The 19783-nt window shown below is 39.1% G+C and overlaps 1 protein-coding gene across 1 annotated transcript in view; it reads right to left on the bottom strand.

The window, feature by feature from the left end:
* Positions 1–19783, bottom strand: part of ryr2a (ryanodine receptor 2a (cardiac)) — a 136653-nt gene that overhangs the window by 14780 nt on the left and 102090 nt on the right. Inside the window, exons 62-96 of the mRNA XM_019892584.1 lie at positions 18809–18924; positions 18564–18628; positions 18316–18437; positions 18027–18076; positions 16215–16275; positions 15644–15882; positions 15325–15406; positions 14396–14526; positions 14071–14198; positions 13785–13977; positions 12975–13057; positions 12157–12314; positions 11910–11997; positions 11735–11827; positions 11395–11565; positions 11059–11118; positions 10260–10394; positions 9853–9965; positions 9281–9377; positions 8049–8155; positions 7896–7947; positions 7754–7804; positions 7579–7678; positions 7337–7416; positions 7176–7252; positions 6465–6538; positions 4787–4867; positions 4625–4713; positions 3479–3607; positions 3133–3237; positions 2156–2237; positions 1671–1829; positions 1437–1591; positions 788–1003; positions 420–692 (exon numbers count right to left, since the gene is read on the bottom strand). Coding sequence (XP_019748143.1) covers positions 420–692; positions 788–1003; positions 1437–1591; positions 1671–1829; positions 2156–2237; positions 3133–3237; positions 3479–3607; positions 4625–4713; positions 4787–4867; positions 6465–6538; positions 7176–7252; positions 7337–7416; positions 7579–7678; positions 7754–7804; positions 7896–7947; positions 8049–8155; positions 9281–9377; positions 9853–9965; positions 10260–10394; positions 11059–11118; positions 11395–11565; positions 11735–11827; positions 11910–11997; positions 12157–12314; positions 12975–13057; positions 13785–13977; positions 14071–14198; positions 14396–14526; positions 15325–15406; positions 15644–15882; positions 16215–16275; positions 18027–18076; positions 18316–18437; positions 18564–18628; positions 18809–18924 — 4015 coding nt within the window. The remainder of the gene's footprint in view (positions 1–419; positions 693–787; positions 1004–1436; positions 1592–1670; positions 1830–2155; positions 2238–3132; positions 3238–3478; positions 3608–4624; positions 4714–4786; positions 4868–6464; positions 6539–7175; positions 7253–7336; positions 7417–7578; positions 7679–7753; positions 7805–7895; positions 7948–8048; positions 8156–9280; positions 9378–9852; positions 9966–10259; positions 10395–11058; positions 11119–11394; positions 11566–11734; positions 11828–11909; positions 11998–12156; positions 12315–12974; positions 13058–13784; positions 13978–14070; positions 14199–14395; positions 14527–15324; positions 15407–15643; positions 15883–16214; positions 16276–18026; positions 18077–18315; positions 18438–18563; positions 18629–18808; positions 18925–19783) is intronic.

The following is a 19783-nucleotide window of genomic DNA, read 5'->3' as shown; positions in this document are numbered from 1 at the left end:
AACATAGATAAAATAATATTTCTTGATTTATTTCCTTTGACTTTAGGATGGAAACCACAATTACAGTTACAATTAGCGTGTACAAAAAGTGCTATATGAATAAAGCATTGTTTATTTATTGGTAAGAGCTTCAATATGACTGGTACTGAGAAATGAGTTGGCATTCAATTTGGTTGTTTGAAGGCAGATTGTGGAGCAAGATCATTTTCCCAAACCAGTTCTAAGTACTAACTTGGAATTGCAATTATCCACTTAATAGTCTTTGATTATTCATTATTGTTGTATTCTTTTGTAATCCTACTCACTTTAATGTTTAAAATGTACAATACCTCCACAACATGCATTACTTGAATAGCCGAACACCTGCATCTTTGCACATTATATACATGTTATAACTAACTACAATTCAGGAGTCTGACCTTAATCAATAGGATCACATTGAACTGCAGCGCTTTTAGTGCCATGCGGACCATGGTCACTGAAAAGAAGCTTGTCTCGGGATTTTCCACATCTGGCCTCTCTTGGTCACTGTCCTCTTTCGCAGCTGAACGCTCGCCAGTGTCTGACATCTGAGCGGCCAGTTGCATTTCAAAGATGGTGTCCTCACAGAAATTCACAAACAATTCCATCTTTTCCTTCTCGCCTCCTTCATTGACCACATCAAAAATGAACTGGCGCTTGGATTCTTTAACCTAAGGTTGGGTTACATAAGAAAAAAAAAATGTTGAGACTTGACAAAGCAAACCCTGAAAGTTGGTCAATCCACTGGAAGTTGCATAGATCTTACCTGAGGTTTCTCCCACTGTGTTCGACTGGACTCACTGATCTCAAAGTAGACCCTCTCAATACGCTTTGCACTGCCCATGATTTCAATCCTACCCAGGTAGGGTTGGAAGTAGTTGAGAACACTCTCGGCCAACTCCAGGAAGGTGTGCAGTCGGTTGTCATGAGGCATATGCTCTGACAAGTTGGTCAACAACACAGCCACATTGAAGCCAATGTCCTTTAAATCACAGTAGTGTCCTTCTCAGTGGATTTTGGTTTCAAACATTTCTCACCGCACAGACCATGACAATGATATTCATTTATAAAAAGCTGCGTCCAAAACAAATGATGAAGCAAGACTCGTGTATTACTGGAAAATCCATTGTTGCAAATGTGTGAATAGCTGTTGAGTACATTATATGCACTCTGCAATGGACTACGATAGACCAGTATGTCTCAAAATCAATGCTGCAGAATCCATCGAGTAACCGTTGATATGTGAATCACCTGCAGTACGTTAGAAAATTACATGGGAATGGGTCCGAGTGTAAATTACACACAGAGAGTGCAGTAAAGCTAATTTTTCCAGTACGTTAGAAAATTACATGGGAATGGGTCCGAGCGTAAATTACACATAGAGAGTGCAGTAATGCAAATTTTTTTTTTATTACCTTAGCTGGTTCATGAAAGCGCTCCACAAATTCCTCATAGTGCAGGAGTTCATTTTCATCCGTTTCGGCACAGGAGAGAAGGAACTCAGTCTCAGACTGTGTGTAGTGCTTATGGTTCTCCATTGCCTTCTGGAAGTCCCTCTTGGATATTAAACCTTTCATTTCATTTGTTCATCAGTACTATTAGAATTATCAGATGCGACACATTCAAAGTTTCTGAAAACAGACACTTGCCTTTTCCATCAGGGTCGTACTCTTTAAAGGCATCTGAGGAGGTGACATCTTTCAGCTTGAGGAACATATCAAAGAACTTCAAAATCATTTCGACATTGTTTGACGATTCCACCAGCATGTCAACCATCTGCTTTCCAATGGTCCCATTAACCACGTTGCCTGCCGATATAAAACAGCGCTGACATTTACCGTATATGTTCAAAAAAAAAAACAAAACAGATATTTCTGTAGAAATGAGTGATGGGTTAGTGATGATATGTGGCAGTGCTGAGCCTGCTCTGTCTTCTATCTCATCATTAACGTTGCATCCAAATTCAATAGTGTTTTATGTCATGCGAATCTGCATTTTTTCCCATCAAACTGACATTTGTATGTCAATACTGGAGCATAAGAGATAAAATCGATAACCCAATAGCTGGGTATGTCGTTTTTTTTTTTTTTCTATTAGTACTAGATAGCCCATGAGTATAAGATGATCGTCATACCCTCCATCATTGAAAGCAACATGACCACCATGTCTTTCTGAAGATCCATCAGTTCTTTCAGTAACTCAATCTGACTCGAGTCCTGAAGGGAAAACACATTGCAAATAGGATCCAGTGATTTCTTCGAGCACACCAACAAACTAACCAACAAAGAAAGGTACAGTGCAATCTCGGTTCGAAAACTTCCCTGTTTCTGAATAAATCAGCTGACAAGGCAAATTTTCAAACAAAACTTGCCATGGTTCATGAGCTGCGCTTCAGTATGCTAAAAGTCTTGCTTCTAGCCTTGTTGCCGATTGCTGTTTTATGCTAATCAGCAGGCCAAACTCAAATTGTCGTGAGGAGTGAACCAAAAATGTTAAAAAAAAAAAAAAAAGGCCATAGCCGACTGTATTTAAAAAAAAAAATTAAATAAGATAGTGCCACCGAGATAAAAAGTATCCAGGAAAAACCCGCACAGAAAAGAAAAAAGGATCTTATCAGGGAATTTAAATTACATGGGCTAATCAAAGTCACCTTCCAGTGTAGGCGTGGCAAAATACGGTAGTTGAAGAACAGGACTCGCACACCTTCTGCAGAGAAGTCTCCAAGGCCGTGCACACGAGCTTTTTGGCATCCATTAAAAAGTTCAACTTAGAATACACAGTCTAGGGAATTTTCGTGTTGTGAGTATTAAAGCTAAAAGGACCGACAGAGTTTTCCATCGGACATTTACGGCAAAAATTGCATTTGTGAACATTAAGGGTTGCCAGCACAGTTGCGGCGCAAATTACGTTTCTGAACCTAGGTTCCACTGTTGCAGTAATTATGGAAAATAAAGCATACTTAATGAATGAAAAGACGATGAAAGATGAGTGTATTTTACGGTATATCACTATAATTAAAAAAATTAATAATAATAATCATAAAAAGTCATTTAAAGTAAATGATCGATTCTACTTCATTCAGCCTCAATTTTTAATTGCAGTCGAACATACCTGAGACAATTTCATCTGCATATGAGCAAAGACATGGAGAAACCCAACCACAGCATCCCACAGACGACTATGTGCCAAACTCTGCTGATTGCCAGTACATGGACCCTGTCACAAGCAAAAAAAATAAAATAAAATTTTTTTTTTTAAAGTTGTTGCTTCTAATATTCATCTGAATGAATTTAAATCTGCCCATGAAGTGATGTTTACAACATGGTATCCATTTCAAGAAATCATTAAAACTCATTCAGTACCAGCCATTTCTGGACCAAGTCTGAAAAGACGTTTAAAAACGTCTTTGGGAGTGAATGAGTTCAAACTTTCTATGAGCCTGTCTGGATTATTGTACCTGGATATACTCTGTGAGTGTGTTGAACACCTGCTTGGCAACATTAATTGCCTTTGAGAAGTTCCTCTGTCCCTGCTCATCAATTACATCCTTCCCAGAGTAATACCAGTAGAAATCACTAATAGACTCCTACGAACAAAGGGACAAGAGAAGCGGAGCAGGTTAAAATGTAAAAAAAAGTCAGGTCAAATATAATTAGGCTTCCATATAAGTTTGTGGTGTCAAAGAAAAAAAAATCATGAATAATGCAAACAAAGTAAGAGTAGCACAATCGTGTACCGCAAGTTGACTAGATGAGACTAACAGGTAGGTAGTTGGAAAAGTGCGAGCGTAACAAAGTATCAATTTATTAGAGCAGTTCCTCAAGCTTTGGGATGGAATGACATTCTGTGACAAAGCTCAAAACTCAATTTACTCAGATATCAAATCTGAATGACTACAATAACCAATTTCAATTCAAGCCAAATGTAAAGACAACAACTGTTCCTCAAAACTATTTTGGAAATTTACAGATGTGTCAGTAGTCTCTCGAGCATCATCTCCGAGCCGTATGGAGTGTACATACTGGGCTTTTGATCAGGGTTAGTTCGGATGTTTGCTACATTGCCATACGTATCCCATTTATATCTACATTTAAAAAAAAAAAAAAAAAAAAAAAAGGGAGGTCCAGGTCAGATTTGTGAAAGAAAAAAATCGGAATTGTAACGTTCACTCTTAATGAAAAAATGTGATCTGTCGCACATAAAAATCGGAACTGAGCTGCAGTGTGAACATATCTCCTATCGCTAACTGTAGTCGCGCACAGCCAAGCAATTTTGGCGTATCTGAAGCCCACTTAAGCAGTATTTTTTTCCCCAAATACATTTTCTTCCTGTACTGAATGGGAACTAAATCATTCATTTAAAACAAAGGTATATACCAACCTGTGATTTTTGGTGTCAAATACACCCGCTGGTTATTGTACATTTCCGTGCTTTTATGCTGGTTATTTATCTTATTTATCTTTCATCAATTCAGCCTAGCCCTGAGGGCAACCATAACTAACATAAATATACAGTCCGAAATTATGAGTTTGACAACCTACTCGAAATGAATACATTCTGAGAAAAAACATTGACTTTTAAAATGAAAAACATGGGTACCAACCTGTACTCTTAGGAGGTAGTCAACAGTCGAGATGATGATGTTGACGGTTGTATTGTTACCTGTTTGAGTCCTTAAGTAGTTCTGGAAATCTGCAATGAACAAAGATATGTAAAAACATAAACTTGAATAAGAAGGTCGTAAAAGGCGAATCGAGAAAAATACCTGAGTTGTGTCCTTCACAGAGAAGCTGAAGGAAGCGGAAGAGGTCACAGGTAAACTTATCATCCTGCATTACCTTCTCACCTGTCCCAAATAGAAGAAACACACGCAGAGACCACACAGGCACAAAACAGACGCACACACACACACACACACACACACACACACACACACACACACACACACACACACACACACACACAAATTTACAATACAAAAAGACACATGCAGACAAAAATAAGCTGGTAATCCCAAGGACATGGGCGTATGCAAATACAAAGTAGGTAAAATAATGTACACATTTAAACACTTCCATTTAGAAAAAAAGGCATTCACAAGAAAAAATAATAATAATAATATTAAGTCATGGAATATAGAATATCGCAGCAGACAACAAACCATGAAGCAGTACAGACAAGAAAAATGTGTTTAAAAAATGTAATATTAGAATCGAGTCATTGAAATGTGAATCGAATACAATAATCGAAATAGAAAATTCTTCTAGAACCCATATAAATCAGCATGTATTGTATTGTATTTAATGTGACATTTCTGGATAAGCGGTGAAGAGCCAGAAAATGTCTAGATGGACAGGTCTTTAAATTGCAACGTGTTATAGTCAGTAGTAGTGTGAGGGGAAAATGTGTCAATCAGTCAGTAGTCAAAAATACATTTGCAAAGGTATAATAGATGACTGATAAAAAGCTGCTTTGAACCACAAAATGCAAAGAAAGGATCTTCGGAGAAAGAATGGCGCAACACAACAAATGAGAATTATCGAGTACAATCACATAAAACAAGAACATAACATCAATACAAATGACAACAAATAGGACCAGGCAGAGGGCAATTTCAATTTATGTTGCAGACGCAAATTAAGTAAATGACACAAAATACTTTATGGTAAGAAACATTTTCGCTATCTGTTGTGTTGTTCATATTAAATCTGAAAGTGGTTATTGGTGGCCCTCTAAAGATGGGACGCATTTTTGGCTGAAGATCTACTTTTCGATCATGATGTGAGTTAGTTTAACGGTAGCATGTACGGCGGAGCGGAGTGTAAATCGATTCGTCATGCCTCGAGTAAAATGCTCAGATGCTACGTTCGTAGCTAATTCAGTGCAAAGGATGTCAGCTTGCACTGTGTGATCGTACGTTATGAAAAACTCACTCCTCGGAGCCTTTTAAAGCTGCTCCGCTTCCACAAGAAGGAGGCCGATTGCCTTGTCCAACCATCTAGCTCTGCCCCTGGTTATTGAGGTAATTGGTTATGCAGTACTGCGGCGAAGTCAGCCCTTTCTCGCTTTTAGAACGGACCACCCCCGCAAAACAGGCTAAGTTCTGGGGTACTGAAACACTGAGATGTGCTGCATTTCTAAATCCTTGGAGTATTGTGACAAAAATCATTTTAGAGCCAGGTTATTAAGACACCTGAGACCTGTTTTGAATTGTGAAAAATGTGTATGTCTCCTTTAAAATCATGAACAAAGCTGTGTGGTGACTCAAGTGACCGATGCAAGTGGTAATTTGATTTAGTTGGAGCATTTCTGCTCTAAGTTGGTAAAGAATACAGAGTCAAGATGTGCCACGCTCAAAGATCTTGGTAAAAAGAGTGACTGTCATAATTCTAGCAAAAGGTGCTAATGCGACACCCGTGGAACATATTTTTTCTACGTTTTACCTGATCCTTCCTCAGTGATCATTCCCAGTCCTTCTGCTTTGTTCTGTCTCTCAAATGCATTTAGATCTAGAACACTGAGAAAAAGAGTGTCATATTGTCAAAGCTTTAACTCAACATGCAAACAAACGAAGTTAAAGGAACACTCAAGTGGTCATTCGTAATGTCGGCTTAATTTACCGTATTTTCCGCACTAAAAGGCGCACCTAAAAGCCTTCCATTTTCTTGAAAGCTCACAGCGCGCCTTAAAATACGATGCGCCTTGCGAATGGTTATTACGGTAATATGTCGACCCCAAAATGGCTCCTTGCTCGAGACATGCTAACAACGCAGAGTTCAAACTTACGGCGATCGGGTTACGCAGTTGAACATTGAAATAGAGCAGCGGCAAGAGAGTTCAACGTTAACGAGTCAATGTTCTAACTTGCTATTGGTTAAGTGAACTGTGTCGCTGCTTTATTTAATACGTTTTACTGACATCTGATCATTCTGTTGGAATTTCCTTGAGCGTAGCGCCATCTAGTGGATGCATTGTAGATTGCGTCTTATAATGCGGTTTGTCCAATATATGAAAAAAAATTACAAAATACGCCATTTATTGAAGGTGCGCCTCATAATCCAGTGCGCCTTTTCATGTGGAAAATACGGTAATATTAAAATTATACTTTCAATTAAATGTTTAACTGTCAACTTTCTAAATCATTCTACTGTTACCTGCACAACTGCATGAGGCCAGCAAGGCTCTGAAAGAATCCCACGTCCTTTCGATTCTTCAGATAATCCAGCATTTTCTGTCCAAAGATCAGGCAATTGATTTGTAAGCCGTCACATTTAAAATGCAGCATATGGACAGGAGGGACGATAACAAACGGTACCAGTTGTACTGTCGAGTTTCCTCCATTGAGAATTGCAATGCCGAGTTTGAGAGTTGAGGCGACCATGGGACCCATCTCACCTGGTTCAAAAGAATCAAACACTCAAGGTCATATACAAATTTGTACTGTTTCATTCATTCATTTCATCAAAGTACCATAACTTTTAATTAAGTAGACTGATGATTGTTTTTCATTTTTACATTATTGATGTATTAAGACGAATACAAAGGAAAAAAACGTACCTTTGCTGGCGCTAATGGTCTGAAGTACCATCTCAGCAGCTCCGCGATCATGAAGCCTTTCCTGCTGGTATAACAGCTTCTGCTTTTCCATCTCCTTCTCCTATTCAAGAAAATGGAGGAATAGGACATGTTGGACTGGAAATGACGGATGAGTCAAACAATAAAGAAAACCTACTTCGAAACTTTTCACTTCCTCCCCGTCTTCATCTTCTTCATCATGGCAGCTCTAAGAAAGGGCAATGAAACAAACGAGTGAATAAACTTTGGGGTGTTGATATCATTAACCAAATTCTTAAAAATAATATTTGGCAGGGAACCTTGGCCATGATATCAGCATAAGCCATGTAGAGCTGATCTTCATCCAGTTTACTACAACAGTCAACATGTCCATTATTTGATTCTGAAATGCTAAAAAAAAACAAAAAAAAAAAAAAAGACATTCCGCGACATGCAACGTGAGTGTAACCCACCACTTGTCTGTCAGAGCCGTTCTACTGAAAAGCTGGATGAGCTGATGGAGTGGATCGATGCGTTTCATTCCCTCGACCTCTTCAAATGGCTCTTGGTCACTTGATTTCTGAAGCGTATTTTCAGCACCTGTTAATTCTTCGACTTCCTAGCAATACATCGACATTTGCAATACTCGCTTATTCAACTGAAAAATAGAACAATAAGACAATTAATTCCCAGCTCCCCGTATCTGTGACATACCGTATTGGCCCGAATATGAGACGGCCCTGATTATAAGACGACCCCCTCTTTTTCAAGACTCAAGTTTGAAAAAAGACTTTTTGAACACCAAATTAATTTTTATACAGAAAATAATTACAGTACATCTGAAACGATGATTATAACAATATATTTGAGAGAAAAAGCATGTTCGTTTGCCTCATTCGCATCTAAAATGCAATCACATTCGTAAATGAATGGCTTCTGGTTTTTGAAATGTAAATTACATCAAAACTTCTCCTCAGGTGCCGGTTAACCTGGCCGATCATCGACCCACTTTTCTCCAGATTGTCACTAGATTATCTCTTCTATTATTTTCTTCTCTTTTCCTTACCGCTATTTTTTATTTTTCTTCTTCGTGTTACCGCTATTTTTATTTTTAGTGTCTGTGGCGGGGGTTCACTTTGGCCTGGGGAGTCAAGTTCATCATTCGCTTCAATGATATCTGGCACCATCTAGCGTTGCAAATGGGTGTAATGTCTAGACCCCGAATATAAGACGACCCCCACTTTTTCAGTCTTATTTCAATGCAAAAAAACACCGTCTTATATTCGGGCCAATACGGTACTTTCATCAAGGATCAAGAATTATAGCACATCATTTTATGTCTTGCTGTCAATAAACTCATTTCATTTCTGTCAAATGACGGCGTACTCCGACAAAGCTGTCATTGGGTGATACGACTGCGCAATGGTACCTTTACATGACTAAAAGTCTTTCTATACGGTGAACCCTCATTCATCGCAGGGGTTACGTTTCAAAAACAACCCGCGATAGGTGAAACGCGTGAAGTGGTTATATTCAAGACGCAAGGGAACGCTTTCAGGGAAGATGCCTTTGAACATTCTCATTCATCCAGCTCATTATAAGCCTGACCAGGCTTCAACAACATGATATGCATAAGATCAAGAGAATTTGCTCAATCTGAACGCTCTTGTGCCTCAAACTGCAACTGTGCGCCGTGTGAACTTACAGCAAGGTCCTCTATGAGTTTATCTTCAAAGAAGTGTTCTTCCGCCTCAATCCAGGATTTCTCATAGCCCTGGAGGAACAAGTTGACAGCCCGATGTCTAGATTGGAGGAGATCATTCATAGACTCAATCATTTGCATGTAGTATAGTAATGTAACTGATTTAAAAAAAAAAAAAAAAGTACAGCGTGCGCTAGAGTGCAAAAAGTTAGCGATATTTGGCTTTCCTGTAAAATTTAAGGACAAGCCTAAAATGCATTCAAACCTTTCCAAGGGACTTTAATGTGACCTTTTCTAACATTTTGAAAACAGATGTCCACTTTTTCATGTTTCAGTACTTTTGGCACAAGTTGCTGTTCTTTAACGATGAGCTTAACTGCAAAATTCACAAGGCGTTTGATCCTTGAATCAACCGATAAATATCCTGGTTCAATTGGAGCATCACCAGTGCGTCCTTCTACTTAAATGTCCTACTTTCATAATATGATATCACTGTAGCGTGAACTTTTTACATTTTGCATACATTTCACCTGAAAGCCAAATATCGCGAACTTTTTATGAGTCGTGCAATTTACCTGGGCAGATTGTAGAGAGGAGCCATCCTGAAGCAAGCAACGACAGCTCTCTTTCTCTGTTTGGACAGTAACTTGTGCCACACGGCCTTTTTACTGCGCTGAGGATGCTCAACCTGAAAGGACAACAAGACTCAGAGGCTTTACAGTTCATGGATATTTAAGGAAAAAAAGGGTGAACACAAAACTTGAATAGAAGCCCTTTAGAAGAAATATAATATTTTCGATGGATCTTTTCGAATCATTATTATTGCATCTGTAATTCAGATTTCATAATTTCAAAATTGTATTTTTAGCAATAGCATAACAGGTAAACGTGATGATTTTGGAACCATAACAGTGATATTACTGCGTATGTGTAAAATGTTTTATCTCCGACTGTAAGCAATAAATTTTATTCTAACTATAACCTGGTCCAAGTGGAAGAGGACATGAGCAATGTCCAGCACTCTTTCCACATTCTTCTCTGGGTCTAAGGCGTTACCGCAGTGATTCAGAATGTCTCTGTACAGGGCCCTTTGCCAGCGAATAGCAGGGTCCTGCAACTTGAAATGCACACAAACAAACGCAACATTACCGAAATCAGTTGACATCAAACCTTTGACACCATGTACCACCTGTACTACCATAATGACCAATATTAAAACAGAGAGGCGTAAAAACAAGCCCAATTCCAATGAAGTTGGGTCATTATGTTTAACAAAAATAAAAACCGAATACTTGAGCAGGAATTTTTTTTTTCAAGTTACAGGGGTGTCAAACTCATTTTTGTCGCGGGCCACATTGTAGTTACGGTTTCCCTTGGAGGGCCGTTCTGAATTTTGGGAAACCATATAAATGTTTAATCCCCTCCACATATTACATACACAGCGCACAACAAATTGATCAATAACTATTTTTTCAATCAGAAGTCAAGAATGATGACGGTTATTGTGGATTACATATGACAATTTGAAATTTTGGTTCAGACTTTAGCAAGCATCATGGAACTTGACATGCTTGATTTGCTTTCGCGGGCCACATAAAATGTTGTGGCGGGCCAGATCTGGCCCCCGGGCCTTGACTTTGCCATCCGTGTTCTGGAATGTACCACTCTTAGTACTCGGTAATACCACATTTTGAGATCCACAGTAAATCATCCAAAGTGCATCCATCACATCCTCTGCTGTAAAGATTTGACAAACCTAATTTACTGTGAATGACTTGTACCTTTCCTTGTAGATGGAGATTGTTTCGAATGACTTCGCGCACTTCATCCTCAGTGTCTTTCTGTAAAAATAACATACGTCATAGCCTTTCAAATGACAAATCCAAGCACTGTATAATTTCAAATTTGAACACAGCAAAGGCATGGCTGCAAATATTTGTGATAACCCGTTTTTAATCCCCATTGGGATGAATTGTAAGCCATATTTAGGAAATGAATTATAATAGAAGCACAAGGTTAAAAAAAAAAAGAAAAAAGAAAAAAAGATTTACGAGTAATGTGAGGATAAGCAGTTCGGAAAATGGATGGCTGGATAGAAGTTGTTTTCCCTTTAATACCTGTGAGAATCGGCTCTTAGCGAGAGCAATGAGCTCTTGTTCACCAGGAACACAAACATTAAGTCCTACGGGCAGTAGTCGCTTCAGCGCTGCCACGATCAGACTGGTCTGCATTGAATATCGGTCTCCCTTTCTCCTCAACTTCTTCCTCTCCTGGTATGAGACTATGACCTAGAGCGGAGTTTGGCCACAGGGGGATGACAGACACAGACAAAATAGTTGACTATTTTGCCACTATATGCCAAGAAATTATAAACCTTCACTGACATCAGTGAATCTATGTATATTAGTTGGTTACTAAAAAAAAAAATAATCGGGTTATAAAAGTGGTATATCATACCTTTGACATTTTACACTTGGAATCTGAGATGAGGAAGGACATGTTGTTGATTTCATTCTGAACCACAAAGTTCTGTTCCTCTCTCTTGAAGTTCTGTATTAGGGAAAAGTGATTTGATCTTTTAAGGGAGGGGTGGGGCAATGCCCTATGTGAGGCCATGTTTTCACTGCCTTACATGAGACTTTGCCCAGAAGATAAAAACTTCAGCCACCATCTGGAACAACACTTCTGCCTCTGGATTCGACTCTTTCAGCCACGTGGCCCTGTCAGAATATTAAGAAATGTGATTACATTCAAATTCGATTTTAAGTGCTTCGTAATTGAAATCACGAGTAATGCTCGTAGTATGTAAATATTACAGGACAGTAAATACAACTTAAAGTCGAGTCATTCGTGTGTCGGAAACACCAAATGCATTTTACCTGTTGTAGTCAACAAATCGGATGAGAAGGGGATAAAAGGCGTAGAGGTCTCTGACAAGGACTGAGAATTGATCCATGATGAGAAGCTCAGTTTCTGAGATCTCACCCCTGCCCTCTGCCTTGCTTTGTTCCTCATCCATCAGCACAACTTCTGCTTTCTACATGTTATGACAAAGAAAAAAAAAAATCACAGACGAAAAACCGTTCACGTTGAACGCGACAGTCACCCCCGCCGTACATTCAATGTAAAGAAATTCAATTGAGAGCATTACATTGAACCCTTTCATGCACCCGGTAACCTGATAACATGATAAGCTGTAGTATAACCATTGTCCTTGAAGGGGTTAAAATCAAAACAGCAAGGAGCGATGAAAGGGTGTCCTTGCCAAATTTTTTCATGGCAACTCCTTGGGGGGGAAAGGGAAAAAAATAAAAATAAAACACAAGCATCAAAGGAGTATGCTGTTGGCTATGAAAAAAAAATGAATAGATAAAATAAAATAAATCAACAAAAATCAGGATAAGGCATTTTAAAGATTGTTGATCGGGCAGAAAATTGTGATCCGTGCAACCACACTTAAAATGACTGCTTTAATAAAAAACAGATGACTTTGTAAATAGGTTCTTGAGACTTTATCATGTGGTCCTGTTATGATAGACGTGCGCACGATTTTACCATGAGGAGCTCCTGTGAGTGACTTTTTGGGAATCTTGTTTTGACCGTTAAAATGCATCATTTTTTTACCGGTATACCTGCGAACAAAAATAGTTTTTTTGGTTGTTTTCTATTCCATATGAAACCACAAAACAGTACTCACTTTTCTAAGTTTCTTCATCAGAGGCAAAAAGTGGGTCTTGAGCAACTGGGATTTGGCCTTGCTGATGATTGGTTGAGAAAACACTGAAGGAAAAAAGAGAGGGGTTATTTATCGAACAGTTTTGCGGAATCTAGCGGCGTATTCATGAGGATGGGTTTTTTGAACTAACAAAAATTCATTCATTCATCAAATGTATTTAACAAGTCGTTAATTACTTCTTTCAAATTGAAAGAATAATGCCGAATTTTATTAGTGAAATAAACTATGGTATTTTTTATGTTTTTATGTGTGTTTCTCTTTTAATTATCGAATTAAACATTTGGTTAATTAATTTTATGTCAGTAAAACAAAATGTTTCCAAATGTTACATGTACATTTAACATATTTAAATCAATTTTATTTATAATTGCATGAGTAAGGCGGTGGGTGACTGGTTATTACGTCCGCCTCACAGGACAGAGGTCCAGGGTTTGAATCCGGGCGCTATCCTTCCTGTGTGGAGTTTGCATGTTTTCCCCGTGCCTGTGTGGGTTTTCTCCGGGTACTCCGGTTTCCTCCCATATCCCAAAACATGCAGAGGGGAGCGCCGATTTTCCACCACCTCTCTATCGACGTTATTTGCGTCACTCAAAATGAATGTGGATATAGCACTGGTGTTGGTGAATTACATGTTGTTTATCAACGAAGTTCATTTGCAAAGAGGGCAATTTCTCAGCCAAATACGTGCATGTCAGCTCATTTGAACACGCGAGACACAAAAGTCACGCAATGTTTGAATGAACTCGGCCCTCGGTGTGTCATTCGGATTACCAGCTAGTCTTTTCATCCAGGCCCCCTCATCCACCCCTAAATTGTTGTAGATGATCTTCAAGATGTTTCCAAGTAATATGTTCATATGTTCAGAGGTCACACATGTACAGCAGCTGTCGGCTCGGTCTGGGTTGTTCTCTGGCCCGTGTTCCCACCAGTGAGACATGTAGCTGCACAAAACTGGTAAAATCACCTGCGTGAATATAAACATTAAAAAAAAAAAGCTGGTTGTAGTTGAAGATGTCTCACTTGAGGTCGGTTGTCGGAAAAAGAATTGATGACATACCTCCACGACATGAGGCATTTGAGTATATTTCATGCCAGACTCTGCCACCTCAATGATTTCTTCCAGAGATCTGTCCAAATTTGGAATCAGTGGACAAACATCTTCGACCTGGCTTGGCAGACCAAGAGCTGCAATGCAAACCAGATTATTCCAATATATACACACACAAATATTGATATTAACGCAAAAAGTACATTTGATGCCACACTTAAAAGCACTCTTTAAAAAAATAGACAGTTTGAATGCCTGCTTTGTCACAACTGCTTGCATTCTTTACGCAACCAATACGTGTGTGTGTGTGTGTGTGTTTTCAGCAAAATTATACCAGTTCTGTCTTTAGGTCTTTTGCTGTTGTAGATTGAGAAGTTGTTGAAATTGTTGATGTGAGGTTCAAGGAAGGCAACCGGGAAGGCTGTTGAAAAAGCAGCCAAACATTTTCCTAATGCTGGCCGATGTCTGGAAAAGACAAGTTTCAAATGGAAAATAGTGCATGATGCATCAATAATTTCCTAAAAAGTATGCAACTGTGAGTTATCAGAAATAGTCCAACAAGAGCAGACAAATGACACAGTTTTTTTACTATGAGTGCTTAATTACATATACAGCAAGGGGCTTCAATCCTGTTCCTTGAGGGCCGCTGTCCTACCCCGATTCCCATCTCTCCCCGCTGCATCACACCTGATTCAACTGATCAGGATCATTATCCAACTTCTTGCTCATTATCTGATCAGTTGAATCAGGTATGTTGCAGGAGGGAGAGATGCAAAATAGGCAGGACAGCAGCCCTCGAGGAACAGGATCGAAGACCCCTGCTCGACAGCCTTGTAGGCTTGATATAAAATACCCTAACAAACTCAAAGAGACAAATGACAAAGTTTTGTTACTACAAGTGCTTAATTTCATATACAGCAAGGGGCTTCAATCCTGTTCCTCGAGGGCAGCTGTCCTATTCGATTCCCATCTCTCCCTCCTGCGCCACATCTGATTCAAATGATCAGGCTCATTATCCAACTTCTTGATGATTATCTGATCAGTTGAATTAGGTGTGTTGCAGGAGGGAGAGATGCAAAATAGGCAGGACAGCAGCCCTCGAGGAACAGGATCGAAGACCCCTGCTCGACAGCCTTGTAGGCTTGATATAAAATACCCTAACAAACTCAAAAAGGCAAGAGTTATTTTCCTGGTCTATTGACTTGTTTCAACAAGCGAACAGAAATGAACATACTATGGTTGAAGGGATTATGACATACATACCTCTCAACATATATGCTTTCATTGGTTCCCAGAAAGTAGAGGCTCTTGAGAATTCTGTAGCAGGAAACCTGGACCTCATCGACTAATCAAGACAGAATCAATACAAGATTTCAATTCATCAATTCACATTCATGGGTAATGTCATTCATTGTTTAAAAATGAATTGTAGAATTAATTTTCAAATTTCAAAATGCCTCCCTTTATTGACTTTCACAAGTGTAACTTGGCATATGCATGTACAGGTACAAAAGAAAAAAAATTACAGCTCGAGGAGCAAATCTGTGTCCCATTTATATGAATAAAAAATGGATGTACGCACATATCAGATCTTCTCCAAAATTATTCTTTCCAATGTGTTCAAACAAGGAGGACAGGATCGGAAGCAAGCCAAAGGTAGTGTAGTTGATGATCTGAGGGACTCCTCGGGGCTGTTCTTTGCTGTGAGTAAATTGACCAAGCTTCAAGTTCTCTTGCGTCTTCTCCAAAGCTTCCGCTGCACTGTCGAAGTAGGACTGCAGTGCTGTCTTGACTGATTCCAAGCCTGTCTTCATCACTGTCCTGATACGGGATAGCATTGAATTAGTTAGTTGGTGTTTGTCATCAATCATTGGATTGACAAAGATGTTTGATCCAAATCCAGTGTATTCGTAAAGTCAAAGGAAGCAAATAAACTCCTACACAAGGGCAAAATATGATAAGATTTGACTGCGAGTGGCAGAAAGTGCTTCCGACACATTTGATGTATTGGCTACATACAGTATTTTTCTCTTCTTTTGCAGTTATTTTGACACCTGTTCATATCTATGGTACAGTGCCTTGAAAAAGTATTGTTAAGTGAGGTATTAAGTACGAACACAATTTTACAATAAACTTTTTTTTTCCCCCATTACCTGGCATCCAGACTTTGCCCCAGTATCTGCAAACAATTTACGATGGATGTGGCATTATTACCTAAGAGGGGAAATGAGAAATCAGAAAAAAATGAAAGCAAAGGAAGGGGGGGGGGAAAAAAAAAGAAGAAAACATCAAATAATTTGACATGACAGCCACAGAACGCAAATCAGAAATTTAAGCTGTTGAGGAGTGGGGGATGGTGGGAACAAAAGAAATATCTTCCATCATATACATTAAATAAAATACATAAAAATATATCTATTGCACAGCAAGGCATCACTTTTAGAGCAAAATATATATATATATGTTTTAAACAATAGTAAATTAATAAGGTACAAATATGTACAATGATATCAGTTCTTTCTACTTTTCGAAGTATTACCTAAAAACCATTCTACCTTGTTTCTACGTCCCATGAGACTTTGCGTAGGCGAAATAGGTGTGCGACTTCCTGTCGAGCGAAACCAGTGTTTTTTTGTTTTTTTTTGTGGGAAACTGTGTGAGTCCACTTTCTAAGACGGTCACAAAGTTAAACAACGTGACAATTATTGTTGTTGCATCTTCGAAGTGAAAATATTTCAGTCCCGCTTCCTGCTAATGTAGTGGGGGAGGAGGATGACGTCAAAAAGATGCCGGCGACAAGGGATAGTCACATGTTGGATTACTTTCCGAACTCTGTCACTTCCGATGTGAGGCAAGAAGCAATCTCAAAAGCTTTGAGGAGTATCAGTGCTTACACAGTAAGAAAATTGGTCACGTTTTGTTTACGGAGGTTTCTTATTTAGCAGATGTAGGAGCCAGCCAAACCTAACACTACCGACGACATGTCATATGGCTCTCTCCTCGTCCGGGCAGCCTGTTGTTCAAAACATTGCTCTGTAGTCACAGATTCAACTTCTTCTGCTTGTTAGTACAACCACCAACACCGCAAAAAGTTCCCACACCATGCAAGATATTTTTCAATGAAATGGGGGCTTATGATTACTTTCAAAAGGGGGTGAGAAAAAAAAAATTCAAATAAACCGCTCTGTGAAACAAAACCTGCTGCAACAAATTTACCGAAAGTCTTTTTCCGGAAGTCACGCACAAATTCGTTTATCCATGAGAGCCCTCAGGAATAAGGTGGATAGACATCTTAAAGTTTACACAGAATCATAAAAGTAGGTGATGCAAAAGCCCTCTTGGCCGGACCATCCATCCATCTGCATAAGGAGTCAAGATGGCAGCTCATGACGGTAGGTGAGGGTGGGAATGTAGAACAACTGGTAAAACGATTCACCATGACAGGATCCACCATGACAGACCGAAGAGGAATCCGCTCCATTCGTTGCACGCACTCATGAACGAAACAGATCCATCATAATGACCAAGCCACACAGTCCCAATTGCCCAGCTTGTCTTTCTCAATGTGATCCAAAACTTTTTAAAGAGACAGACAGACAATGCCTTCTCCTGACACCTTCTGGAAAGTTGAAAAATAAGAGCTGAAGACGTTTTTTTTTTTTAAAGCGTAACAAATCCAATAAAATACAATAATGTGTCGTAAAATGTCATCATCACATCACGTCTCTTTAAAAGCCTCGCACATATATGTGCCCACACACATGCATACACACACCTTGGTGTATGATATCACTCCGTTACTGTTCGCTAAAAATGCTTTCCACACTCATTAATCAAATCATACTGGATTCATGCAAATCCAAATCGAGCTCTGGCTTTTTTTTTTTAAACAAAGAGGGGTGGGTTTGGATGGGAGTTTGAGCTTGTGATCAGAAGTGCAAGCAATAGCCATAAACCATTCTTACCAAATAAGGATATCCTATTTCTGACAAGTACTCCCAGTTTGCAGAAAAGACTAGAAAAAAAAATAATAATTGAGGAAGAAGAGGCAGGGAGGGAAGAAGAAAAAAAAATTAAAAAACAGTCCTGAGACACCCGAGAGGAAAAAAGACAAAGGAGAATGAGAAACAAATCCCTTGGACAAACAGTTGCTTTTTCCAACATTCAATGTCTAGTTGAAATTTCAAGCACCAGTATGGGAATTTGGCAAATCCTGTCACTGCTATCATTCCAGGAATTGTTAGTCACAATTACCTTGTTACCATCTCTTTCTCCTTGTTGGAGGCATGGCCACCACTGCTTATGGGATGAATGGACGTGGATAAGAAGTACAGACGATGGTTCTTGAAGTACTGATCAACCAAAGGCAAGACGACCTGTGGATTAAATTTACAATTGGTAGAAATGTGTGTGTGTTGGGATCCAAGGGTCAACTACCATCACGAGTCAACATTTTTTTTCATTTTTCTGGGTTGTTGAATGAAATGCTTCTGAGTTCTGACCTTTCCAAAGAACTTCACTTGCTGTTCATGAGGACTCTTTACTCCCTTTTGTCTTGTTCCGATGTCTAGAGAGAGAATCAAAGACTAATATGGGTACATGTAGTCTTGTATTCACATTTTTTTCCCCCCCATTGGCTCATCTTTTACAATGAACCACTTTGTGAACTCGTCGAAAACTGAATGAAGCAGACGTTATGTGGCTTTTGTCAAGCAGCTGTTATAAAATTAGGATGGAAGGGTCTCACCAAACTTCATCATGAGCTCATGGGCCTGGTCGACATATTTGATGAGCTGCTGAAGGAAGGTGTAGGCAAATCGTTTCTCGATGGCTGGTAAATCCAACTCCTGTGACTTCATACCTCTGAAAACAATAAAGTCTCAATACAGATACTTTTTTTTTTCCTCATGAATTTTAGCGGAAGCATAAAATGCGGCCAGTTCTATGTCGGCAGAGTACACAAGGCTAATGTTCTTTGGTTTTATATTTTACATCAATATTCTGATGATGGCTTCAAAACTCACTTGTTTGGTTAAGCTTGAATTTATTTTCACTCATTTCTTTATTATTTATTGAGCTATTACGACTCGACCATAAGAGAGACACTCGCCAAAAATGGCATCGATGGGAGAGTTCCCAAGTGAAAATCACTGCTGTCCAAAAAGACCACAAATGCTCGTCCTCACATTTGCCAAAAGACACCTTGATGATCCTCAAGACTTTTGAAAAAACATTTGGTGGACTGATGAGTCTTTCTTTTTTGGAAGATGTGCGGGCCCTTACATCTGGTGTAAAAATGACACAGCATTCGATTAAAAAGAGCATGATGCTAACAGTGAAGCATGGTGGTGCCAATGTGATGGTCTGGGGCTGCTTTACTACCTCAGGACCAAGACAATTTACTGTGATTGATGGGATAATGAGTTCTCCTGTCTACCAGAAAATCCTGAAGGTAGGTTTGGATTTTTTGGGTGTCATATGATATTAAATTGGCATTTCGAAACTGCATTTTGAATAATACAGTAAATCCGGAGAGGGGGTTTGGAGGCATGGTGGTGCCAATGTGATGGTCTGGGGCTGCTTTACTACCTCAGGACCAAGACAATTTACTGTGATTGATGGGATAATGAGTTCTCCTGTCTACCAGAAAATCCTGAAGGTAGGTTTGGATTTTTTGTGTGTCTTATCTAATTGGCATTTCGAAACTACATTTTGAATAATA

This window comes from Hippocampus comes, unplaced genomic scaffold, assembly GCF_001891065.2.
Source record: "Hippocampus comes isolate QL1 unplaced genomic scaffold, H_comes_QL1_v1.1 scaffold47, whole genome shotgun sequence".
Lineage (NCBI taxonomy): Eukaryota > Metazoa > Chordata > Actinopteri > Syngnathiformes > Syngnathidae > Hippocampus > Hippocampus comes.
Note: the sequence above shows the minus strand (reverse complement) of the source record. Positions and strands in the feature narration are given on the sequence as shown.